The sequence below is a fragment of the Cyprinodon tularosa genome, unplaced genomic scaffold (genome assembly GCF_016077235.1).
Source record: "Cyprinodon tularosa strain WSP-4 unplaced genomic scaffold, ASM1607723v1 ctg560, whole genome shotgun sequence".
NCBI classification, from domain to species: Eukaryota; Metazoa; Chordata; class Actinopteri; order Cyprinodontiformes; family Cyprinodontidae; genus Cyprinodon; species Cyprinodon tularosa.
In genome coordinates, this window is record NW_024039297.1 from 1,317,931 (window position 1) to 1,345,115 (window position 27,185).

At 42.8% G+C, this 27,185-nt stretch overlaps 1 protein-coding gene across 1 annotated transcript; it reads right to left on the reverse strand.

Moving 5' to 3' along the window:
• Positions 1 to 1,793: 1,793 nt before the first annotated feature.
• On the reverse strand, positions 1,794 to 26,966 carry mpv17l (MPV17 mitochondrial membrane protein like). Its single transcript, XM_038305616.1, has 4 exons — positions 26,139 to 26,966; positions 23,843 to 23,913; positions 3,604 to 3,633; positions 1,794 to 3,009 (listed from the first exon to the last, which is right to left on the reverse strand). Exons 1-4 carry the CDS (start codon positions 26,443 to 26,445, stop codon positions 2,794 to 2,796), a joined length of 624 nt encoding a protein of 207 aa, XP_038161544.1. The 5' UTR covers positions 26,446 to 26,966; the 3' UTR covers positions 1,794 to 2,793.
• Positions 26,967 to 27,185: the final 219 nt, after the last annotated feature.

Below are 27,185 nucleotides of genomic sequence, written 5' to 3' on the forward strand. Positions count from 1 at the left end.
ATATGTACCAAAGGCTTTTAAAGTTACTGGAATTAAACCTCTGCTTAAGAAACCGTCTCTTGACCCAGATGACTTGGTCAATTATGGACCTATATCCAATCTTCCTGTATTATCTAAAATTCTTGAGAAAGTAGTTGCCAAACAAGTTTGCGATCACTTACACCATAATTAACTTTTCAGTTTCAGTCTGGCAGGGAGTCAGACACAGCACTGCTGATGCAGAGCGCTATGATCACTCCTCTGGAACTTTATAATAATGCCTAAATTAACTTAAAATGTAGAAACCTGTCAGCAAAATATGTTTGATTTTATTATCCTGGTGCCTGCAGTTTGGATTATGTACCTGAAAAACGCTAACATCTAATTCCAGCCGCCACGAACAGTAGGGGAAAACCCCCAAGAGGCGAGCGGGCCTGAGGCAGCTGCTGCTGGGGATTCCCAGTGACAGCGCAGCGCCGGTATGTGGGGGTCTGAGCGGCTCTCACAGAGAAATAATCTTTGAAGGCAGGATGGTAATCTGGATGAACTGACTGCACAGACCATGTTTTCAGGAGGACTTTCTCACTTCAACATAGATTCTCACAGCTAATATAGCTGCCATTGTTCCAGGGAAATAAAGGATAGGGTAGCTCCGCCCAACGCGCATCAGATCCACTTTTCGACTGCACAGCGAGAGAAGAACAGCCGTGCATCAGAACTAAACTGGTACGAGCATCAAAAATGAAGCAGCACGCAATGTGAACGTAGCACCAGTGTTTACCTACCAGCTTTGTCTTTCCATTGTCTTAATAAAGCAAACCTAGCAAAAAGAAGCTAAAAGGGCCCTAACCCTATTTATTCCCTCAGAAATGACAGAAGGTTAAGAATCAATTAATTGAAATGGTTATTGATTTTTGATTAAAGCAACTAAACAGTCGACTGTTTTTATTCACCTCTAGGATTTTCATTATGAATTGGGTTGAACACATCCCAACTGCAGATGACTGGAGGAACGCTGTTGCCTTGCAGCAGGAAGGTAGCCTCGTGAGACCATCCTGATCTCGCAAGCTTTCAAGGTTTCACTCGCTAATCAGTCTTGAGACTCTCCGTTAAAGAAAATTTGCAGCCGTTCACCAAACGAACGTCCAATCAGCGTTGGCTTTGAGGCGGGTTGAGGTGTGACGCAACGAGAAGCGCGACAGTTCAGTCTAAAGAACATGGCGGCTTCAGCCGATGAAACTAGCGTTAGCGTGGCTATCGAGCAAGTTTTATCGGAATTAAAGAGTATTTCTTCACTGAAAGAAGAGCAAAACACTGCTCTGGAGGCTTTTCTCAGAGGAAAAGATGTTTTTGCTCTTCTCCCGACTGGTTTCGGCAAGAGTAGCCTGGCTGTTAGTACGTCATGTGCTTTGTTGATCTCATTGGTTTATTTGGCCCGTCTATCACCAACATAGGCCAATCAGCTAACCAGTATTTTCGCCCCTTCCCAAAATTACTTCAATGGATATGGATATGCGGAGCAAATCCATCTGGCGGAGTCAGGTTAGCAGGAAGGTGCTTTCTGCATGGAATTTGCATGTTCTACCTCTGCATGGCTGGGTTCTCTCCGGGTACTCCGGCTTCTTCTCACAGTCTAGGAACACAAATGTTTGTTTCATATGCTTCTCTAAATGTTGTGTGTCTTTATTTGTCTCTGTGTTGCCCTGTGACAGACTGGCGACCTATCCAGGGTGAAGCCCCGCCTCTAGCACATGGAGTGCTGGAGGTAGGGACCATCGTGACCCTGACGGAATAAACAAGAGAGAAAAAGGGATGGATGGATGGACATTTTAATTAAGGCCTAATTTAAATGCTAATTTGTCCTCATTTCAAAACGTTTAATTTAAACTTTGGTTCTCAAACATAAATCCATGTGAAACCGTAAAAATCGTTATATCATTTGATTAATTTTGTTTTTTAACCATAATCTCCTTTTTGTAAATAATAGCTTAATTTAGTTGAGTTTCTTTACTACAGTTAAGGGTTTTTAACTGAAATATGTTTGACTTGGAGTTGAATGATTTTGATTTCAAAAATCTTTTTTAAAGGAAGTAGTTGTGAATTTACTCCACGTGTGAGCAGAGTTGTCTGTTTGACCGAGATGTGAGCAGGAACCACACTTTCAAACCGCCAGTGGGGCATTTGTTCACAGAGGAAAGCATCGTTTGAAAGTAATTTCATTAAATAACATATAGTTACAGCAGTATTTCATTGATTAACACAAACCTGACCTCTGCCACCGGTGTTTTTGTCAAATAAACAGTGTGTTATATATCGGTGAATTACATTGGTGGAATGGGTGATATTCAATTTTAAAGCCAATATGGGCTTATATGATAGCATGCAGATAAATGTATGCCTTCATGAGAAAAATACTTCTCAAAATGGGTCATTTATTTAATGCATTTCTGCATCCTCCTTCCTTTAATTAAACTGGTCGCCCCATATTCATGTTTTTTTGTTTTTATGTTGTGCTTTTTTCAGCTGCCTGGCATCAATTTTACTGCATAAACGGTTTCAATCCCTAAACTTTCAGCGGCTGTGTCAGTCCATATATGGGTATGTCACGATTTATCAGTTTGATTAAGCTGAAGCAACTTTACAGTTTTTTATCAGACGTTGCTGCATGTTTTATGTCCTTATGCGTTCTGTGCATGAGACAGAGTTGGTCCTTAGTGGGTCTGTTGCCTTTCAGCTGCTGGATGCTGCTGGAGCAGAAGCATGCAGGTTGTTTTCCTCAGCTGAAAATCAAAGGCTATCATGGCAGCATCTCCATCAGTTCTCTCTCTGGATTCTGTGCCTCTTGCGGGCTAATCGAGCCTCCCGCATCTCCTCCAGCGTTTTCCGGGGGTCCATGATGAATGCCAGGGCCACGGTGGCGGTGCCGTCCCCGTTCTGCCGTGAGAAACATAGAAAGGAGGCCCAGAGGAAGGCGCAGCAGCCCATGAAGGCTGTCCGCATGTGCAGCGGCATCAGGGCGAAGTTCAGAAACTGGAGGGAAACAGAGAAGAAAAAATTCTACATACATACATACATACATACATATATAAGGAAAGAAAAGCTGTCTATAAGGGTACAGGTTTATTATCTGAGAGTTATATTTCTATAGTTTTAATGTTAATTGGTTGATATAAACAGACAGATATAGTATTACTAGTAAAGTAAGTAGTAGTATTTGTAGTATTTTAATAAAAGTATTGATACTCACAGTCAAATCTTACTCAACTACAAGTAAAAGTTACCCTGTGAAACATCTACTCATGTTAAAGTATTGAAGTATTTTTGGAAAACACTTAAGTATTCAGAAGTACAAATTCAGTTTGCTAATATCAGTATATTTCTGTCAGATTTTTAGAGTAATTCCGAAGAGCCTGTAACTTTCAGAAACCTCCTGATGTATTGATGCTGCCTTGTTTTTTTTATGATGCCACCCGCCAGGAGGAGCAGCCGTTGTCACGGCAACAGCTTATGGGCATCATCATAAACAAACAAGCAAACAAACTAGTGCCTTATGTCTTATTTAATATGTTTAACAAATTATTTAAATGGAATAAATTAACAACAAAAGAAATAATTAATAATTACCTGCATGAAAGGCCAGTACATGAGTCCAGTCTGAAAACACATAAATTGTGAATATTCCTTTAAATTAAGAAATCTTGCAAAAATTCAAAGACATATATCACTACATGTATATACAAATGTGTAGAAAGAAGTTCTGGGCGAGGGGGAGGAGTAGCAACAATCTTCCAGTCTGACTTATTGATTACTCCGAAGGCAGTTAATACTTACAACTCTTTTGAACATTTAACCCTTAATTTCCCTGATCCATATTTCAAAAAGCAAGAAAACCTCTTCTTTTTGTAAATTTGTATCGTCCACCATGTCCTTACTCTGAATTTTTAGATGATTTCTGTAAAAATTCAAAAAATATCCACTGGACTTGGTTTTCAAGATTTGAAGACGTTTCACCACCTCTCCAGGAAGCTTTCTCAATTCAAATGTCTGGATCCGCAGTGAGTTTGAGTCTTAGGCCCCGTCCACACGAAGACGAACCCTGGCCTAAACGCACAAATTTTTCACCAAACCAGCCTCTCATCCACACGAAGCCGGCGTTTCGGGGGTCTGTAAACGATCTTTTTTTTATTCAGCCTTCAGAGTGGGAAGATTTGGAAACGCTGTTTTCGCGTTTCCATCTTTACGCTCTAACCGCATATTTTTTTTTACACGCATGCGTCATAGCGTCGCCTCTACACACGCATGCGCGACCAGTATCACAACAACAATGGCGCCGTTGCTGCTAATGCTACTCACCCTGCTGTCGGGCTTACAACAGAATCTTCTTCTTCTGGAATATCTCCAGGAAGAACAGAGCAATATCGACGACATAGTTCAGCACCTGAATTTGACTTAACCACGAAAATGGACCCGCAGGGCAACTATGTATAAATATTAGTGCGCATGCCCAACATTTCGTCGCTTATTTTTGCTTTGGCACCACAGCGCCACTTACAGGCCTGGCATACATTTTGCAGCGTTTTCATGCATTCGTGTGGACGCTCACATTTATTTTACGTCTCCGTCTTTACGGCAAACGTTTTGGAAAAAATCAGCGTTTCGTGTTCGTTTTGACTTCGTGTGGACGGGGCCTTATATGGACAAGGCCTTATATTGCTTGGAAACATGCAAATGGTAACCGATGAATGGGTCGTTTAGTTCCATTGTTAGCCTCTAATATCTGAACCTGTCTATGATCTAGGGGTCGGTCGTTAAAGGGGGGATTGCCATTAAGGGGGGGGTTGTCTCCTGTAATACCTGAAACCTGTCTATGATTGTTAAGGGTCGGTCGTTAAGGAGGTATTGTTCACCGGCTGGAGCGGGTAGGTCCCTCGTTCCTCTGTGATGGGGTGGGGGGGTTTGGTGATATCTGGAAGGGATCATGTCTATGATTGAATTGTATATTTTTCGAAGCTGGAATCTGAGTCCACCACCTCTGTTTAAAGTTGTTTTTTTTATGACCTGGATGACTGAGAACCTTCATAAACAAATTTTTAGATGAGTTTTCAGAGTTCCTTTCTGATTTGGTATTAAATAGTGACAGGGTCATCATAGTGGGAGATTTTAACATCCATGCTGACATTGAAGGCGATAGCTTAAGAGCAGCCTTTAATGCTATCTTAGACACTATTGGCTTTGTTCAAAATGTGAATAGTCCCACACATTCTCATCTTCATACTTTGGATCTTGTGCTGACATACGGTAACCGGACTCTGTCAGATGGATTTGCTCCGCATATCCATCTGGAAACCTTCCATTGAAGTAATTTTGGGAAGGGGCGAAAATACTAGTTAGCTGATTGGCCTATGTTGGTGATAGACGGGCCAAATAAACCAATCAGATCAACAAAGCATATGACGTACTAACAGAGCGACGACAAAAACACAACCACAAGCCAGGCTAGTCTTGCTGCTGCAGGTAAAGGCTCGTTAGCTCAACAAATAAGCAACATGTCGGCAAAGGATATTATATTTCAGTAAAGAAATACTCTGTAATTCCAATAAAACTTGCTCCATAGCCACGCTAACGCTAGTTTCATCGGCTGAACTGTCGCGCTTCTCGTTGCATCACACCTCAACCCGCCTCAAAGCCAACACTGATTGGACGTTCGTTTGGTGCACGGCTCCAAATTTTCTTTAACAGAGAGTAGCCAGACTGATCAGCGAGTGAAACCTTGAAAGCTTGCGAGATCAGGATGGTCTCACGAGGCTAGCATATGGCATAGAATGTGAAGAAATAACAGTATTTCCTCACAACCCTGTCCTCTCTGACCACTTTCTAATAACCTTCAGGATTACTTTAACAGAGTTCTCCTCCCCCAAAAGTAGGTTACATTTTAGTAGATCTTTATCAGATAGTGCAGTTATACATTTTAAAGAATCTGCTTCACTTTCTCTCTCCTCTGTGTCGCTGAGCAGTGCTGCAGAGTGCAAAAGCATAGCTTATTCCCCTTCACAGGTTGATGATTTTGTTGATGGGGTTGCTAGTTCTATGCGTATTGCCTTAGACAACGCAGCTCCTTTGAAAATGAAAACCCTTAAAAATAGAAAGCTTGCTCCTTGGTTTAATGCAGAGCTGCGCACTTGGAAGCAAAATGCTATGAAACTGGAGAGAAAATATCGCTCCACAGTCCTTCCTAGTCTGGAAAAATAGTTTACTGCTGTATAAGAGGACCCTTTGTAAAACAAGAGCAGCATATTTCTCCTCATTAATAGAGGAGGATAAGAATAATCCTAGATTTCTTTTTAATACAGTTGCCAAACTCACCCAGAGCCATAGCTCTGTTGAACCGTCCATTCCACCTGCTCTTAGAAGTAATGATTTTATGGGATTCTTTATAAATAAGATTGATCTTATTAAAAATAGGATCAATAGCACTCCTCTATCCGCTATTATATCTGAGGTAATCATGGAATCTGAGCCGGGTTTAGACTGCTTTGATCCAGTTGAACTTTCTGAGTTAGCAAAATTATTGTCTTCATCTAAGCCTTCAACTTGTATGTTAGATCCAGTTCCAACCAGGTTATTTAAGGAGGTATTCCCTTTGATCTCCTCCTCCATTTTAGATGTGATTAATCTATCTCTGTTACAGGGATATGTACCTAAGGCTTTTAAGGTTGCTGGAATTAAACCTCTGCTTAAGAAACCGTCTCTTGACCCAGATGACTTGGTCAATTATAGACCTATATCCAATCTTCCTTTCTTATCTAAAATTCTTGAGAAAGTAGTTGCCAAACAAGTTTGCGATCACTTCCACCATAATGAACATTTTGAAGAGTTTCAGTCTGGCGTTAGAGCTCATCATAGCACTGAAACAGCTCTGGTGAAAGTCACTAATGATATTCTCATGGCCTCAGATCTTATCTATCTGATCGAATTCAGTTTGTTCATGTTAATGATAGATCTTCAACATGCTCAAAGGTTACCTGTGGAGTACCACAGGGATCAGTGCTAGGACCAATTCTCTTTACTTTATACATGCTCCCAATTGGTAGAATTATTAGACAGCATGGGATTAATTTCCACTGTTATGCTGATGATACCCAGCTATATCTGTCTATAATCCAGATGAAGCTAACCCATTACATAGATTACAGGCATGTCTGAAGACATAAAAACATGGTTGACTCTTAACTTTCTGCTTCTGAATGCAGACAAAACAGAAATTATAGTCTTTGGACCAGAGTCTCTGAAAAAGAAGCTGATTAGTCAGTCACTTCATTTGGATGGGATTAAACTGATTTCTGATAATAAAGTAAAAAATCTTGGTGTTATTTTTAATCAGGACCTGTCATGTTTGAATTGGCTCTATAGAAATAAACTGAATTAAAATCTTAAATGATTCTATTTGCTTGTAAATCACTGAACTGTCTTGCCTCTGAGCTTCTACATTAGGGTGACCAGAAGTCCCCGATTTCCGGGGACTGTCCCCGTTTTGGACCACCTGTCCCCGGCTAAAGCTGTCCCCGGAAATGTCCCCGATTTTACAGAGGCGAAAAATGTTGCGTGTAGACTGTTATTACGGTAGAGCTGTTGCGCGCAAAAATAGGTATTACGGTAGCTGGTTGCGCTGCTGATAACATAAAGATAAGGAACAGAGCGCACCACTAGAAGGGCGGTAATGATCCTTTTGGATGTCAGCTGCCATTAAAACACAAAGAAGAAGAAGAGCGCATCACTTTTAAAACAGAAGAAGAAAAAGAAGTGGAAGTTCGTTTTTTACAACCTGTGGCAACTGATGGGGAGCTACGCTGAGTCATGGTAAGTGTGTTAATCAATTAATTTTATTCTGATCGGGCTGATCTTGTGATAAATGTTTGGTTTGTGTCCAGGTTAAAACAATAATAAAAAGTAAGACAAGACCACGAGTTGAGCATGAGTAAAAGACGCTGGGTTAAAATGTAGCAAAATGATTGAAAACTCCTTGTAAGGCGCTAATCTGGTACGCTGGTTCTCCAGGGATCAACAAGGGTTTGTATAAAGATGATTTAGAATGGATAGGTGACCTTTAGTTTATATTTCAGATAGTTATTATAAGTAGAGTTATTTCAATTTGTTTTGATGATTTATGGTTGTGATTTATGAGCATAGACTTCCAGTTTTTGGTGTGCTTTTTTACTGCTCAGTTTGGATATATATGTCAATAACAGGAGAACTGAATAAGACAAGATCTACATGATCTGAGAATGATGGAGGAAGAGATAACCACCTGTTTAATGTTCATTTATTATGTGGTTTTTGCTTATAGCTCCTAATATTGTGGTAATTAGCATTTTTAGTATTTAGATGAGATATTAATAATAATAAGTTTTCATGTTGCACATCCAAATTTTTTTGGAGGTGATTTTGATTATATAATGTCTCTGTTTTAGAATAATGTAAGATTGATGCTGGAGGAGTGAGGAAGAAGATAGAAAGACAGAAAGGAGATTGAATGAGAGAGGAGGAAACTAGGAACTCTGATAGAAAAAACGGTTGACAAGAAGGGAGAAAAATTTACTTTGAGGAGTAAAGCAGAGAGCAGGAAACATAAGAGGAAGCCTTAATGCACAATACAGAAGCTGTGAAAAGAAGGAAATTATATATGTATATGTTATTGCTGTTTATAAATATGGACTATTCTTGGATTATATACATTGTGTTGATGTTAAGCCTATTCTGCTGTTCAATGGTTAAACTTGTTTAAGATATTTAAAAAGGTTATTTTGCTTTTTACTTGCTATGTCTTCTCTTATATTATTTTACCCAAATTACCAGGGCCACTGCCTCAGACCCTGTTCAGTTAATATTTCTGTTTCAAACATTTAAAATGTATAATATGTATTAATAAAGTTCAAGTGATAAAGCGTTGACATGATTTGAGTGATAAACTAACATATTGAGTGATGTAGTGTGCAAAGTATGCTGTGGAACACAGAGTGGCTGTATACTCAGGTTAGTAGGAAAAATGAACCTGCTACTTTGAGACACACAGGCCCCTGATGTGGCTAGGTGACAGTAAGAAACATATATGAACCTTTACCTGCAGGCTTGACTACTACTTGTTTTTTTATGTTAATGAAGAAAAAAAATATTTCTTATAGGTATGTTCAGTAGATGTAAACAGAATAAGTATTTGTTGCACTTTTTTGAAGAGGTGGGGAAACTCTGTCTCAACAGACAGCCACAGGCATAGAATAAATATTTGTATTTACTTATCTAAATTTCTTTTCCTCATGTCACTCTCCCCTTAGGAGGCGGCAGAGCTCATTGGGCCCCCAAAATTGGAAAGCCCTGCTAATGACCCTTGACCCCTCCGCTCCCACCCCCACCACTTTGCCCCAACCCAGAGACACAGTTCTAGTTTTCTACTAATAACACTATTCATGTTATTAATCTTAGGATATACTAAACGTTTGGAAAGGCACATTCCTGGCTTTTACACTTGATTTTTGTTGTTTAAATATTAATAAATATGTAAAAATATATGAAACCATTACTGTCCCCGTTTCCTAATTTCATCTCGATAAGATGTATTGATTTTTATCCACGAGCAAGAAATGTCCCCAGATTTGATTTCAGAAATCTGGTCACCTTATTCTACATCCTTCCAGATCTCTTTTAAATCTCTTGTCAAAACTCACCTTTTCTCCTTAGCTTTTAACATCTAGCAACACAGTGGGCTTTATTTCATTTTATTTTATTTTTTTTATCTTTTACCCAATGTTATTGATTTGATTGTGTGAATGTTATTTTTACCCATGTTTTAGCTGTTTTGTTTATAGGTAGATAGATAGCACTTCTCAGTTTCACACGGTTTTATTTCTGGTAGTAAGGAGTAGCTAGCCTAGGCTAGCACTAGCTTAGCATCACTATGGCTTCCCTCTCTCCCTCCAACAGTTTTTTTCCCCACAGAGCAAATCAGTCCAGTCATCAGAAAAACAGCTTTTCTTGTTGAAAATAAAGCTTTTGTGTTTTTAACCGACGAACAAACTATTGTTGCCTTTAAATGGGAAACAACTGCTCTTTCTTTGTTGGTAAATCAGGTAAGTTAAACGTGGTGCCTTCAGTTAAAGCCGACATGTTGATGCAAGCTAATGTAGAAAATACAATGGAAGTTACATCTGGTAGCATAGCTGCAAACTGTTCTGGAAATGCGTGTTCGGCTGCTGTGTCTCAGGAAATGGATGCAGGGTTTGGACATACCAATGAGACAGCTAGGCAGCTGGAGTCTGAGCTAACGGCTGAAAGGGAAAAGGTACTGCAGGATGAAAAAATGGCCGCGCTTCAACAAGAAAATATGAGATTATCAGAAAATCTGCAGAGACACGCCGCTGAGCTTGAAAAACTGCAGGCAGTGCGTCAATCTGCCAACGACAAAGCTTGGCTACTGGAGACTGTGGTAGTTTGTATGAAGCAAAGTGTGCAGGAAGCTGTGATCTGCATAAACTCAAAATTAAAGCACATCGTAGCAAATCAACAAGAAAACATCAAATCATCGAAAAAACTGAGGAGGATGGTAGTAAAGGAGGCTGAGCTTGGCTTTAAGTTAACAGAAGAGGGAAGAGCAGCAGTTCGACAAGAAAACACCAGATTATTAGAACGAATTAAGATTCTCTCTGTCTTACCTCAGAAAATGGAGGCAGCTGTTCTTGCTGAGACGGAAAAAGCAAAGGAGGCTGAGATCGGCTTAGCCCAAAAAGAGCAGGAAACCAGTGAACTCAAGGCTGCTTTGGTCAAAATGAAGAAAGATTTGGAGGAACAGCGGCAGCAGTGGGAGGAAGAAAAATCCAATCTTATGGCCAACCAACAGCAAAGAGATGAGGTGGAGCAGCTGGAAAAGCAGGTGGGGTTACAGAAAAGTGAGTTAGAAAAGGAAAACGCTTCTCTGCGTCTGAAAGAGCAGGAAAACAACCAATTAATTCAGGATGCTGCAAGAAAAGTCATGGAACTGGAAACGAGTCTGCTTGCTGAGAAAGCCAGAACAAAGGAGGCCGAGACCTCCTTAGCTGAGAAAGAGCAGGAAACCAGTTCCTTAAAGGCTGCTTTGCTGAAGATGGAACAAGATATGAAGAAGCAAACGCAGCCCTTGGCCTGTGAAAAGTCCCGTCGCCTGGGCAGGACTGTTGCTGCTCTGCTGCTCAGGACTGTTCAGCAGAAGAACGTCATTAGAGATATGGAAGCAGCTTTGAACGACCTTCAGGAGGTTCTGCATGGTGAAAGGCAACAGTGGCAAACAGAGAAGGCCTGCCTTCAAGAGACAGTTGCAAACGCTAAGAAGGCTCTGACAGAGATGGAGGAGGAGAAGAAAACGTCAACAGAGAGCCTTATGGAGGAGCTGAAAAATCTGCAACAGAAGATTGAAAAATCCCAAGAAAGAAAACCAAAAAAGAAAAGAAAACAAATGCAAAGAATTATCAACTTCTTCAGAAAACTCAAGAAACTGTCCTCCAACCAAAACTTTAAACTTTAAACCACCTTATAGAGACTGACATTATTTTGGGAATCCCATGGGTCACGGGATTCCCGTGGGATTCCCGTGGGATGGGAGTCAGTATTAGTAACGATCACGGGATTGGGACGGTACAGGATTAAACATTAACGGGAGCAGACGGGAGCAAACCAATAGTAACTTCCGCTCTGAGTTTTTCACCCGCGCTCAAAAAAAACAAGAATGGGAGTGGTGCGGGAGCGGGAGTCATTCTGAATGGGAACGGGATGGGAGTGGGAGTAATTTCACCAGGAGTGGGACGGGACAGGATTTAGATTTCTACTCTGGCCCGGGATCGGGACGGGACACCATTTTTTTCTGTGGGAGTGGGACGGGACAGGAGTGAAAATCCACTCCCGTGTCAGTCTCTACCACCTTAGGGCCCCACAGACGGTGGATTGTTTGAAGAATGGATTGAAAACTTTCCTTTTTAGAAATGCTTACAATTGCTGATTTTTAGATTTTTTTTTATAGGCTACGTATGCCTTCAAATGTATTGATTTGAATGATTGTCTTTTTACTGTTTTTAATGTTATGGTCTTTTAACCTTGTTTTTATTTTCCATTAACTCCCCAACCCCCACCCCCCTTCCCTATAACCATCACCCTTAACTTTCATAATTCTTCCTTTAACCCTTAACTCCCCAGAGCCATTCACTGAATCCAGTCCATAATATTTAGCCGTCACCCTCTATAAACTCTATGGTTCCCTATGAATAAAAAAGCACTGCCTCCATACCAGGGCCTTTTTCTGAGGTAGATTCCTACCTTGGTATTGATTAGACCCTGGTAAACAGAGTGAGGCTGCACGGTGGGACAGTGGTCAGCGCCGTTCCTTTGCAGAAGGAGACCTTTCTGCATGGAGCTGCCATACTCTCCCGTGCCTGTGTGGGTTTTCTCTGGGTGCCCCAGCTAGCCCACCCCTCTTTTGTCACAGTCAAATGTATTCATATATAAAAATATTTACGATAAATACAAAACTATATTCTGTAAATGTAAAAATGCTATGAAAAATGGCCAAAAATCGCACTTTGACCCAAAATGGCCGACCTCCAAGAGACTTTTTTTTCATGATTTGAGGAGATCTACTTGTGTGCCAAATTTCACGTCTCTGTGACTTACGGTTTCCCCCAACTTACTTTAGAGGGCGCTTTGGCGTAATTTGGTGGCGGCCATTTTGGATTCCATTATAGACCGGCTATTTCACGCGGGGGACAATTTACTGCCACGTTTTCATAGTTTTTGAATATGCGAAGTCCCCATAAAATGCGTTCATAGTGAGAAAAGAATAATAATAATAAAAAGAAACTTTAGAAATACAATAGGCCTTCGCAGCGCTTTGCTGCTCGGGCCTAAAAAACATCAAGAACTGAATTTCAAGCTTTTCTATAGGTCCTCCTATACCCCTGTTCGTCTTCAGAGAATGTTCCCAGTCCGTTCAAATCTATGTTGCAATCGCTTGAGGCATAAATATACTTTTTTCCATCTATTCTGGTCATGTGATTTATTAAGGTCCTTCTGGAGGGACGTTCATTTGGTGATTGAAAAGCTTTTGGGGGTACGCTTCCTTTTATCTCCTGTGTTTTATCTTCTAAACGTTTACCCTAATCATATGGGGGCACACTCTAAATCCTTGTTTACAATTCTTCAATTTCTTGTCAAGAAATGTATTTTGTTCCAATGGACGTCTCCTTTGGACGTGGGAGGATTGACTACTTGTTCCTTATTCATGTGGATTTTATTGTTATTCCTTTTTTTTTCCTTCTCTTAAAGTTTGTATGTGTAAAGCGGCACAGGTTTTTCTCTGTATTGTAACTAATCTTAAACTAATTTAAAAAATGGTAAAAACAAATTCCCAAAACACATTTACATTCACACACATTGACATAATAATCCTGCCCCATGGGGTCCACAGTCTTAATGTGCTCCTGGTCCCAAGCCCAGATAAACGGAGAGGGTTAATGTCAAGAAGAGAATCTAGTGTCAATTATTAGAGAGATATTCATCCAGGTGTCCATTCTTTTTTCTTCTTGAGGGAGGGAGGGGTCATCTACATTGGTTTCATTCGCATGAATATATTTAATAATCTGTATAAAAGATATAACAGGTCAATAGAGGCACTATAAGTTATATTAAAGCTGGATATGAGCAAAGCTTAGTGCTGTATAAAAGTCTGCTCATTAAATTATGATAATCCACCATAATAAGTAACTCTAACTGTCCAGAAACACTTTCAAACATGGCGCCTTCTGCTGCACTTCTCTACTGAGCACTTGTCGCTTTCATATTGTTGGGAGCCGGAGAAAATCCCATCTTTCTCCAGCAGAGTCCGCCGTGGATCCTCTGAGGGAGCCTCCTGCACAGGTGCAGCTCATCAAGACCATCAGAGGATCCACTACATAAGCTATCTTCAGACCTTACCTCAACGCCGCAGTGTTGTTCCAGTTGGTCAGCGCTAAAGCCTTGCTCCTAGTGAATCTCCATGACCTTGAATCCAGATTGGATTCTAACTTCTCTCTCTGTGTTCCCAGGAAACCCGAGTCTCTTCTGTGAAAGCTCTTGGAGAGCTAACCTGCCGAGCCGACCCTCTGAGCCAAAACCCTGAAGACTTTCTGAGAAATCCCAAGCAGCTCAGGACTAGAGCTGGAAGAACCAAACTAAGGTCTGTCCAAGCTAGACGTGAGACGCTGAAGCAGCTACGGACTCTGCTGATAAACTCTCCTCCAGAACCAACAGAAACTCCCCCAAGGAGATTTACTCAAGAACCCTCAAGGTACTATCCGAGCTCACTTGTAAACCAAACCCTGCCAGCAGTTCATAACAGCTCTGTCTCTCACGCAGACTCCAGTGAAACCAGGACCCAGGCCCGAACCAGATCCCAGTTCATATTGTGTTGTGCTTAATAAACTGTTGAACTTTTATCCTCGTGTCCGCCTTGTGGTGTTCTGCATAACTGGGTCTCCATTTGAGAACCCATCATGACAGAACACTGCGGCCAAACACAAGGCCCAGCAGATCACCTCACCCGTCGTTTGGAGGAACAGGATGCCCAACTTCAGGGGCAAACCCAAACGCTCCGTGAGTTATACCATTTAGTTGGGACTCATAACCAAATGCTACAGAGTTGTGCTAATTTCCTGAATAGCGCTAATGCAGCATCTGTACAGCAACCATTTCCGGGTCCAGTCCCTCCCCCGAGGTCACAACCTGTGACGTCATCAGAATTTCGTCCTAGTCTACCTGAGCGGTTCTCCGGTAACATGAAAGATTGCAAAGGATTTTTATTTCAGTGCCGGTTGATCTTCCAGAATTCTCCAGGCTGTTTTTCTACAGATCACAAGAAAATAACGTTCGTTCTTTCTCAATTAACAGGAAGAGCCTTGGAATGGGCTCAGGCAAGGTTTGCCTCTGACGACAGTTTAGATTACCCTTTTTCTGATTTCATCGCTGAATTTACCCAGGTTTTTAACCAGGAGACTGACCAAACTATTGATTCCAGAGCTCTTTTCAGCCTCAAACAGGGAAATTCATCTGTGGCAGATTTTTCGATTAACTTCCGGGTTAAGGCGGCAGCTTCCGGATGGAATCAAAGCGCCTTAAAGGGAGCTTTCTTCATGGCATTAAATGAACAGATTAAAGATGAACTAGCAACCCTCGACGAACCTGCTTCCCTCGAAGATTTAATCCGCCTCTCCATCAGACTTGATAATAGGATTCGAGCCAGAAACAGTTCTAAGAAGCAGAATAATTTCTCTCCTGCCTCTCTTAACGTGACTGTGTGTTCTCCTTCTACAGAGCAGATGCCCACTCAGAGGCCTAAGCCCCAGTCTCTTCCTTTGCCTGTTCAAGCCTCTCATTCGGGAGAAAGGGACTCCGAACCCATGCAGGTGGGACACACTAGGCTCACTCCTGAGGAGAGACAGAGGCGGTTCCTAAGTAAACTTTGTATCTACTGCGGTGAGAGTGGACACTTTATCGCCTCCTGCCCGGCAAGATCAAAAGCCGGGGCCCGCCAGTGGATCTGAGGAGTCTGGCGGGCCAATTAAACACAACAAAATCTCCTCGTTTGATGCTTCCAGCCACCCTGTTCTGTGATAACCAGAGTCTTTCTTTTTCCGCCTTCATCGACTCAGGCTGTGAGTGTAATTTAATAGACTCTAACCTCGTCCAGCAACTTCACATAAAGACCGTTCCCCTCTCCCAGCCTCTCAGTGTTTCAGCCATCGACGGAAAAAGACTCCACCGTGTAACCCATCAAACCCAGCCCCTCGAGCTACTTCTATCAGGTAACCACCGAGAGACAATAACCTTCTTTGTTTTCCCCTCTGCATGTTCCCCATTAGTCCTCGGGTTTGAGTGGTTGGAGAAGCATAATCCTCACATCAACTGGACTAAACGTCTCCTGGAATCATGGTCCACTACGTGCCACGAAACATGCCTTCGTTCAGCTGCCCCTATGGTGGGGTCTCCTAGTGGTGGGGGGGAGATGGACTCTCCTGACCTTTCTTCAGTTCCCTCTGAGTATCACGACTTAGCCCCTGTCTTCAGTAAGGTCAGTGCTACGTCCCTACCTCCACACAGACCATATGATTGCGCCATTGAGCTTTTACCTGGCGCTCCTCTTCCTAGCAGCAGACTGTATAACATTTCCAAGCCTGAAAGAGAAACTATGGAGAAATACATCAATGAATCATTAGCTGCTGGAATTATTCGTCCTTCTTCCTCTCCGCTGGGTGCAGGGTTCTTCTTCGTGGGCAAGAAGGATGGTTCCCTGAGGCCATGCATTGATTATCGGGGTTTAAACCAGATCACAATTAAAAATAAATACCCTCTGCCTCTTCTTGCTTCTGCTTTTGAACCTGTGTAGGGAGCTACAGTGTTTACTAAGTTGGACTTAAGAAACGCTTATCATCTTCTGAGGATACGAGAGGGCGATGAATGGAAGACTGCCTTTAAGACTCCTTTGGGTCAATTCGAATATCTGGTAATGCCCTTTGGTTTAACCAATGCACCTGCCTGTTTTCAGGCCCTAGTAAACGATATTCTCAGAGATTTCCTCAACGTGTTTGTTTTTGTGTACATTGATGACATTCTCATTTATTCCAAGGACCTCAATGAACACAAGAGACATGTTCGCCTTGTCTTACAGAGACTTCTGGAAAATAAGCTGTTCGTGAAAGCCGAGAAGTGCGAATTCCATCAACCGTCAGTCACCTTTTTGGGGTTTGTGCTCGAGGGCGGTCAGGTAAAACCTTCTGAGGATAAGATCAAAGCTGTTTTAGACTGGCCAGTCCCTGAGAACCGAAAACAGCTATAGAGGTTTCTTGGATTCGCTAACTTCTATCGACGTTTCATAAGAAACTACAGTCAAACCGCCCTTCCATTAACCTCTCTCACCTCCATCAAACGAACTTTTCAGTGGACCCCTGAGGCTCAAGCAGCATTTGAAAAACTAAAATCATTGTTTTCCAGAGCTCCTGTTCTCATCCAACCTGATCCAGCAAAACAGTTCATCCTAGAGGTGGATGCTTCTGACTCCGGAGTTGGAGCAGTTCTCTCCCAGAGGCTCGATTCTGATCAAAAGATACACCCCTGTGCTTTCTTCTCCCGTAGGCTTTCCTCAGCTGAACAGAATTATGACGTGGGCGACCGTGAGCTCCTGGCTATTAAGCTGGCGTTGGAGGAATGGAGGCATTGGCTGGAGGGAGCTGAGCATCCAGTTCTTGTGTGGACAGACCACAAGAATCTGGCTCACATCCAGTCAACTAAACAGGCAAATCCTCGCCAATCCAGGTGGTCAATCTTCTTCTCACGTTTCAACCTTATCATTTCCTACAGACCCGGATCCAAGAACGTGAAGCCCGATTCTCTCTCTCGTCTCTACTCTGTGGATCATCCTGAGACACCTGAACCCATCCTCCCAGCCTCATGTACCATTGGAGTGGTCAACTGGGAGATATCGGACCTCATCAACTCGGCCCTAGCCACTGAACCAGACCCAGGTACCGGTCCTCCTAACCGCACATATGTCCCATCTTCAGTCAGGTCTCGTCTCATCCAGTGGATGCACGCCGCCAAATTCACCGCTCATCCAGGAGTGAGTAGGACTATAGCTCTCATCTCCAGGCGCTTCTGGTGGCCCAAACTCCACAGAGACGTTAAGGAGTATGTGTTGGCTTGCCCCACCTGTGCCCGCAACAAAGCCTCACACCAACCTCCTTCTGGCCTGCTTCAACCTCTTCCTGTTCCCTCGCGCCCATGGTCTCATATAGCTATAGATTTTGTCACCGGCCTCCCTGTCTCCCGAGGTATGTCCACTATTTTAACCATTGTTGATCGTTTCTCGAAGTCCTGCCATCTGGTTCCCCTCAGGAAACTTCCCACGGCCTTCCAGACTGCTCAGCTATTAATAAAACATGTTTTCCGGCTTCATGGCATCCCCCAGGAGATCCTTTCGGACAGAGGTCCACAATTCATTTCGCAGGTATGGAAGGCCTTCTGTTCTGCTCTCGGCTGCAAACCATCCCTCACTTCAGGTTACCATCCTCAATCAAACGGCCAGACAGAACGCATGAACCAGCAACTGGAATCCACCCTCCGCTGTCTCACTTCCAACAACCCTGTGGATTGGAGTCAATACCTCCCGTGGATAGAATATGCCCATAACTCTCTCCGTTCTGCATCCACTGGACAGTCCCCGTTCCAGGTCAGTCTCGGTTACCAACCACCTCTTTTCCCTGCAGATGAGAGAGAGATATCGGTGCTGTCCGTTAACCATCACATCCGTCGCTGCCAGAGGATATGGAGGGAAACAATCGCTACACTCAACCAGTCAACCGAGTCAGTCAAGCGTTTCGCTGACGCTAAGAGACGCCCCGCCCCTGAGTATTCTGTGGGCCAAGAAGTTTGGCTCTCCACTCGAGACATCCCCCTCAAGGGGATGTCTCGAAAACTCTCCCCGAGATTCATTGGGCCTTTCAAGGTTTCTCGTATCATCAACCCCTCCTCTGTTCGTCTGCAGCTTCCTCACTCCCTCCGTATCCATCCCACTTTCCATGTTTCCCAGATCAAACCTGTTTCCTCGAGCCCTCTGTGCCCACCGTCCGACTCCCCACCACCCGCCCTGGAGGTCGATGGCCATCCGGCCTTCACGGTGCGCCGCATCGTAGACTCCCGTCGACGAGGTCGCGGATGGCAGTACCTCGTCGACTGGGAGGGCTACGGGCCTGAAGATTGTCAGTGGGTCCCAGGCTCGTACATCCTCGATCCTACACTCATAGAGGAGTACGAGCGTTCCTGTCCGTCCACTTCCTCCGGACCGCCAAGGGGCGGTCGTTGAGGGGGGGGTACTGTTGGGAGCTGGAGAAAATCCCATCTTTCTCCAGCAGAGTCCGCCGTGGATCCTCTGAGGGAGCCTCCTGCACAGGTGCAGCTCATCAAGACCATCAGAGGATCCACTACATAAGCTGTCTTCAGACCTTACCTCAACGCCGCAGTGTTGTTCCAGTTGGTCAGCGCTAAAGCCTTGCTCCTAGTGAATCTCCATGACCTTGAATCCAGATTGGATTCTAACTTCTCTCTCTGTGTTCCCAGGAAACCCGAGTCTCTTCTGTGAAAGCTCTTGGAGAGCTAACCTGCCGAGCCGACCCTCTGAGCCAAAACCCTGAAGACTTTCTGAGAAATCCCAAGCAGCTCAGGACTAGAGCTGGAAGAACCAAACTAAGGTCTGTCCAAGCTAGACGTGAGACGCTGAAGCAGCTACGGACTCTGCTGATAAACTCTCCTCCAGAACCAACAGAAACTCCCCCAAGGAGATTTACTCAAGAACCCTCAAGGTACTATCCGAGCTCACTTGTAAACCAAACCCTGCCAGCAGTTCATAACAGCTCTGTCTCTCACGCAGACTCCAGTGAAACCAGGACCCAGGCCCGAACCAGATCCCAGTTCATATTGTGTTGTGCTTAATAAACTGTTGAACTTTTATCCTCGTGTCCGCCTTGTGGTGTTCTGCATAACTGGGTCTCCATTTGAGAACCCATCATGACACATATGGGTTTATTTCTGGTAGTAAGGAGTAGGTAGCCTAGGCTAGCGCTAGCTTAGCATCACTATGGCTTCTCTCTCTCTGTGTCAGATGTTCAGTTATTCCTCTGCCTCCTTTAGTGATAATGTGTAATAAGTGTAGTATTTTTGTAGTTTTGGAGGCGAGGGGGTAAGAGTTAGAATCCAGACTTCAGGCTGTTGAACATCCAGGAGTTAAAGTAGGCCCCCCTACGTAGCTGTCCTCCAGCAGCGCCTGAGCAGCCAGGCGATTGGGTAACTGTACGCAGAAAGCGTAGTCGTGGATCTCTGCCCACTTGTCACCACCAACCCGTTCACTTTTCTAACCGATTTTCCCCACTCAGTGACACACCCACTGAGAAGCCCACTCTGGTGATTGGCAGCTCCATAATCAGAAACATTAAATACAGTAAGATCGTTATTCACGCTGGCGGTAATGACACCCGGTTACGCTATCTCTATAATTATGCTGCTATAGGCTTAGACTGCTGGAGGACATAGGGACCCCTTTTTCATCATTCTGCTTCATTCTAGATAGATAGATAGATAGATAGATAGATAGATAGATAGATAGATAGATAGATAGATAGATAGATAGAGGAAACTTAAACAAAAACTTTGAGTAAATCAAATATTTTATGGTTGTAGCTGCCATTTTGGTCAACTCATTATTTTAGTATTAGTTAAAAACAAGAGTTCATACATACTAGTATAGTATTAACTTGAAATGTTCAATTATAAATAAATAAATAACTTTCAGTAAATTCATGTTGTTCATGTTTCTTTAGTTTGATTCAAAATCAAATTAAAATGTAAGGAGGAACCTATATTTTGTTCTGCATGTCACGTTGTTGCCCATGGGAAAGATTGCTCAACACAATTATTTGCATCACTGGGACTGTTTTCCAAGAAGTTTCGCCAGAGAACGTTCCGATTTGTATTGCTTTACTTGTCTTTATTTGTGTAAACCTTTATATTTGTTTTGAGCTAATTTGGGTTTCTGCTTCCCATCTTAGTTCTGACGGCATTTTATTTTATTTTTTGGACTTTGTAAGACGTGTCCACGATAAATGGCTGTTAAAACCAAAAGAACGACTTTTAGCCTTGATTAACTTAAAGGAGAATTCCGTTTTTTAACACTTTTAGCCCATTTTCTGTAGTGTCCAGGATGAAATCGAATGATCGACACCAAAATTTTGACAATTGGTCCTGTCTCTGCTTTTTGGCTCATGCAGAATCCCCCCCTGGCTGATTCAGAATGGCTTCCATAGTGCATGTCCGATAATGTCCTTAAAACAACCTTAAACGTTCTTTTTTTAAAATATGCTACTCACCGGGTCGTCAGCGCTGTTCAATGACGTTCCAAAAAAAGTTTTGTAAAGAAAAAACGTTCCTGTAGTGTTTTATTTAGCATTTTGTAAATCCCATTGAGTTAAATTGGAATAGTCAATATCCCTCCGCCACCGGAAACGGAAATGGGGCCTGTTTACGCTTAGTTGTAGTCTTTTCGCAAGGCCCAAGTGTTTATGCTTCACTCTGTGTACTCCGACGTCGAGGTGCTAACGTCTCTTTTAAACACTTTAAAAAACTCTGAAAATGGAATACGAAAGGTGGATTCTTGAGGAGGACATATTGGACTTTGAGTTTGACGGTAGAGGATACCGTCGCCAACTAGTGGTCTGGAGTGTGCAACGCTTCAGATTCGAACCGGAAGCGGAAGTTTATAAGCGGTTGCGATGTATCGGAAAAAATAGTTCTGGGATTTACAAAATGCTAAATAAAACAAGACAGGAACGGTTTTTCTTCACGAAACTTTTTTTGGAACGTCATTGAACAGCGCTGACGACCCGGTGAGTAGCATATTTTAAAAAAAGAACGTTTAGGTTGTTTTAAGGACATTATCGGACATGCACTATGGAAGCCATTCTGAAGCAGCCAGGGGGGGATTCTGCATGAGCCAAAAAGCAGAGACAGGACCAATCGTCAAAATTTTGGTGTCGATCATTCGATTTCATCCTGGACACTACAGAAAATGGGCTAAAAGTGTTAAAAACCGGAATTCTCCTTTAACTATTTGAATCTAACTGAAATCTAAATGGAGAACTATAAAAAAAAAAAACAAATTCTGATTATGTGTGATTTTTGAGGCAAAAGATTGCCTCAAAAATGTTTAGTTCTTGTAACCTTTTCAGGTTTACAGCGCATCCTAACTGTGAAGCACGGTGGTGGGAGGAGCTTGATGTGGGGTTGTTTTACTGCAGGAGGAACCGGTGCACCTTCCATAATAGACACCATAAAAAACTTAAGCCTGGGAGGTGAGATGAGATAATATCTTGGATGTGCATGCTTGCTTCAAGGGGGAAAAGCCCAACAAATTTGGAATTTTGGATTCGCCACGTAGAGCCAGCAAGAAAAGACTCAAGTCTGACAGAAAATTCCTGTGCAGCCTGCTCTCAAAACAATAAGTGTTATTTTGGATTTTCCCCCCTATCAAAATCTTCCCAGGATGTTATGTCGAAAGGGCAAAAAAGAACTGCTCCCCCCCTCCCCTACCTACGAGCATCTATGGATCCATCCAGAACTGTAGAGCCGGTTGATAAACCTCCATCTCAATAGGGACAATGACCTGTCATACACACACAACTAATGTCAGATTGACTTTCATGTGGCTCCAGCCTCCGATGTTTTCCTTCTGCTGAAATGTTTGTCTTGTATTTTATATGTGCTTTTCTTGTGTTGAGGTTTTTTGCAGTGGCGGCTGGCCCATAGGGGGCGCTGGGGCTCCGCCCTCCCTGATAAGAAGAGAGAAACGTAAAATATATTTTTAAAAATTAACTCATAAATGTTAGTTTTACTCTCTAGAGTGTGTACCTATAAGCAAAACAATTTATATAAACTACATTTCCCTACCTACTGTCATTCATTTGTGGATTTCCACAGACAGACTCCTACCGTCTCTGTCTTGGGGCGCTGATCAGACTGCCCCACATGTGCAGAGAATCTGCCAATCATGTACTATCGCTAGGTGAATTTAATAATTTATTGGCCAATCAGCGTCTCAGAATTTTATGGTCTTGGGGCGCTGAAAATACTGCCCTTTAACAGGCTTCTGCACCCAATGAGCAGGTGCCGAAAATTAGAGGGACGATGGCGAACATAACGAGCGAGATGCAGCTTCCACCAAATTCGGTGAGATCCCTATTTATCTACCCGTTTGCCAGAAGAACATCCCTGTTGTAGGATATGAAAATTTCCTGTCATGGTTATTGTGACCAAAATCATCACTGTTACTGTTATTATATAGTAAATTAAATCATTACTGTTAAATTGTATTTATTGTCCAATTGTTTATTTGAATTCTTATTCTGGATTAGTTGGAGACATACACCAGGCTATATCAGCCCCACCAAAAATAGTTTTCACCAGCCGCCACTGGTTTTTGGATATCTCAAACTCTATCATGTCAAAGATAAATGTTGAAATATGTTTTTTTTTCTCCTCTCCCTCCCCAATGTGGCTCCTATCTTTCCACAGATATAAATTCAGTGCTATAGGGAACCGCTTACGGGTTGTGGCCCTCGGGAGGCATAGGAACGCGCCAAAGGCTGCGTTCTGCGGCTTGCATGGCCTCAGTAAACTGTTCCCCCCTCTCAGCCCCCCAATGAAATCTCGATTACAGTGCAAATTGTAGTTGACAATAAAGAAATTGATTGATTCATTGATTGAAAAGGCAAATATTCCAAAATCATTAACTGAAGGTGCTTTAATATTTATTTTTATTGTGTGTAATATCTGTAAGCATCAACTTGCCCTGGGACTACAGGTCCAGATTAGCCTCCATGCCTAACTCTGGCATATTTACATTGGGAATTTAGAGCTCATGATGATTAACATGGCCTATCCCATCTGAAAAAAAAAAAACACCTGAAAAGTGGTTTAAAGACAACAAATCTCTGTTATTTATGAGATTTTAATTGATTTTTATTCGTATCGATTACTATTCACCACTGGTCTCCTGGATTATGTAACCACAGGCACTAACGGGTCGTTAATCTGCATCCTGACGCTGCGCCAGGATCCCTCCTCCTACGCAACCTGGAACTCAGTGACATTATTATCCGCCGCCTGATTTACTCTACGCACCATCAGCGGCACATGTGGGTTAATCTGGCTGCAGGCTGACAGAGATGTGGCCACCATGTGTGGAGGAGGGGAAGGTGACTTTCTACTTTCTTACCCTCCAGGTGTTGAAGAATTTCTCCCTCCAGTCCTCAAAGATGTCCTCCTTACCTTCCAGGAAGCTGACGCCTGCAGGGCAGAAGAAATGTTCAAACTGGTTCAGGATTCTCCAATCAGTGTTTGAGGTGGAGAAAGTCTGGTGTCTTTGTCTCATACGAAAACCAAGTTAAGTCCTTTTGGACTCGTGGTTTTCAGGGAGTTTTAAACTAACTGATAATGTTTAAAAAGAGGTGTGTGAGGCGAGATTTATAACATATCAACATCCCATGAAAAGCATGTTAATTGATATATTTTAAATCTTTATTCTCCCACAATGGGGAAATTCACGCTCAGCATTTAACCCATCCCCGCAAGGGGAGCAGTGTGGGGCTTAAGGGTCTTGCTCGGGAACCCAGAGTGCAGGCTGTTGGAATTGAACCGGGTACTTCAGCCTTCTTTTAGTTCTCAGGCTCCTCTCCTGTGGAACCAACTACCAGTTTTAGTCCGTGAGGCAGACACCCTGTCTACTTTTAAGGCTAGGCTTAAAACTTTCCTTTTTGATAAAGCTTCTAGTTAGAGTGGCTCAGGTTATCCTGAGCTATCTCTATAGTTCTGCTGCTATAGGCTTAGACTGCTGGAGGACATAGGGACCCCTTTTTCATCAGTCTGCTTCATTCTATCTCTATTCTCCCACTCTGCAGAATCTGTTAGTTCAATCTCTAACGTTCTGCTCTCTCTGCTTTTTCTCATAGTAGCTTCATCTGGTCTGTTCCTGTTTGGCTGTGACTCCATCCTGGAGAGAAATATCAGCTGTGCTGCTGCCATCAACACCTTTGTTTATAGAGATAGCACAGAACTATTCATTCATCTGTGTCCCCAGTGACGTCCCACTGAATGAAAAGGAATTTATTTCAGACTATTTCACAAACGACAATAAGTGATTAGAAAAAATAAAAAATACAGGTTCTCAAAATGCTAGAATATTTTTATTAGAGAATAAAAATATTTTATGAGATAAATGATATATTATATCACCTTTTCTTCTTGTTTTCCTCTCTATGTTTTGTACTCAGCTGACTTTTCATGCTGTCTCTAAAGGAATGAAAGATTTTTTCCAAGCACTAAGCTCACTTAGCTGATTGCTCCTTCCTGTGTTTCCAAAAAGGCCAAAGTAAATAACCCAGTCCTTCTTTTCACTGTAGACAAGCCATGATCTGCTTATCTGTTCTCCATTTTTCATTTGGATGAAATAATAGCTGCATGAATCATGACAGCAGACAAGATAGAGGAGAGCAGGAGGCGGAGTTACCAATCTACTCGCTCTGGAGAGCAGAGTTCGCTGCTTTTAGATGTTGTCTCCAAAGTCTCCAGTAGCAGAAAAAAGTCGCTAGATTTGGCGCTAGGAGCTTTTTAGAAATCAAAGTGCTAGAGGGGTCTGAAAAGTGGCTAAATATAGCGACTAAAGCGCTAAGTTGGCAACACTGCTCTTTGCATGGTTTGTTTTCAAATGGTTTGCTGCTGTCTGTTTGGACCTTTCTGAACATGTGCAGCAAATGGACTGATCCAATATGGTGGACACTGAAGGAAGGGGGCTGAGACACACTTAATATTATCAGCGTTCTGATGGCATTTTAGTGAAAGGATTTTTATCAAAAACATAATTAATGTGCACAAGTAAGGAATAGTTGTATCAACCAAACATGTAAACAGAGTTTTATGGGCCCCCAGGAACTGTCAGAGTCTTGGTTTGTTAGTTCCTGTTTTTCTTGGTTTTTCCATTTGTTGTCCTCTGCTGCCCTCTTGTGTCCTCTTTCCCTTGCTCTGTTTTCTGCTCTGTTCTCACCTGTTTTCAATCCCCTCGTTAGCCCTCTCTTTGTCTCTGTCCCCTTTAAAAGCCCTCCCTCTTCAGTTCCTGTTGCTGGATCCTCGTCTAACATCTGCCTGCCTTCCTCATCTCTCCCTGGCTCCTAGAGTTTTTGGTTTACCCCTGATGTCTCCTTGGTTCTGGTACGTTTGGTATTTTCTGTTGGATTTTTGTGAACCTTAATAAACCCACTTAAATTCACCTCTGCCTACTGGTCTCTGCATTTGGGTTCGCCAAACAAACACCGTTTCCTGACAGGAACTTTTGCCCCCCCCTTCCCCGGTTAACCTTGTATCAGTAAGATGTTATAAAAATAATGTATTCTTTGTATTTTGTTATATTCTAATTTTATTATAAATGAATAATATCAGGCAGATGGTTTAATTTTTTACTGACCTAAAACCAGATAAACTTTTCTATAATATTTAAATCCATTCAGGTTGTTTCTCACCTGTATAGAAGACGCTGGTAGCCAAAGGTGACGCAAAGCTTTGGTCCAGCAGCAGTTTGCGGAAAACCATCCCTGCGGATTTCCCAGGAAAACGTTTCTCCAGAGCGCGCAGCCAGAAGTAGTTAAAGTTCCCCTGGAAGGTGATGGCCACGATGGCCACATTGCGCGTGTGTTTCCAGTCGATGCGCTCCCTCTGCGCGATGAGCTGGTGCGCCAGGTCCCCGCCGGCAAACAGGCAGCCGTACAGGGTGACGTTGGCCACCCAGGGGAAGCGCTTTGCGGCTTCTTTAAGAACCGTCCTCCTCATTTTAGGCACCGGCGGAGGGACAAACGGTGACGCTTTCTTTACTTTTTTTTTTCAGTTCAGCCAAAAAGACGCAAACATAGCAGAAAAATTCATCCAGTGAGGCCGCGACGTCCCCGGCTGGCTGTCAGGGCGCAATCCATCTTTGCGTGGGAATCTGGGAGGATTAAAGCTGAGGTTTCCACCGGAAGCAGGAATATTATTCATTATCAGATTGGAGAAAACTGATGACAAACTCACACCTTTACCAGCCGCACATCATCTGAGAACAATTCATCCAGAGTATCTGCGTAAAACCATCCAAACTGGATCCCTCTGTATTAAACCTCACAGGAAAATATTAAATCTAAGTAATAAATCTCCCAAAAATAAAAATCGCTTTATGCTGGAATCTACCGGGAGGATAAAATAACCCCACACCTTCTGCTTCTGGTCGGTTTCCGGTGGAGGCAGGTGCATCTCCTGAAACAAATCCTGTAGGTCAGCCTGTAATCTGAGGGATTGTCCCGGTCCATTCAGGGAACCGTTTTACTGCGTCACCAGGATCAGCTTGCATGTGCGGAGCTTTGAGCCTGAAGGCGAGCTCAGGTCAGAGGCGCACAGGAGCGCAGCAGGAAAGCCATTCAGTTTCTGAGGATTCATTATCCATAACATCCGGTTAAAATGCATAAATCCATGTGTTATAAAAACTAAGTTATTTATATTTTCTAGTATTTTAAAGAAATACAAACATATAATAGATG

Coding starts and splice junctions, on each gene's coding strand:
- mpv17l (XM_038305616.1), bottom strand. CDS start 26,445: ATGAGGAGGACGGTTCTTAAAGAAGCCGCAAAGCGCTTCCCCTGGGTG. Junction 23,914..26,138: donor TACCAGCGTCTTCTATACAG/GTGAGAAACAAC, acceptor TCTGCCCTGCAG/GCGTCAGCTTCCTGGAAGGT. Junction 3,010..3,603: donor TGTACTGGCCTTTCATGCAG/GTAATTATTAAT, acceptor GTTTCCCTCCAG/TTTCTGAACTTCGCCCTGAT.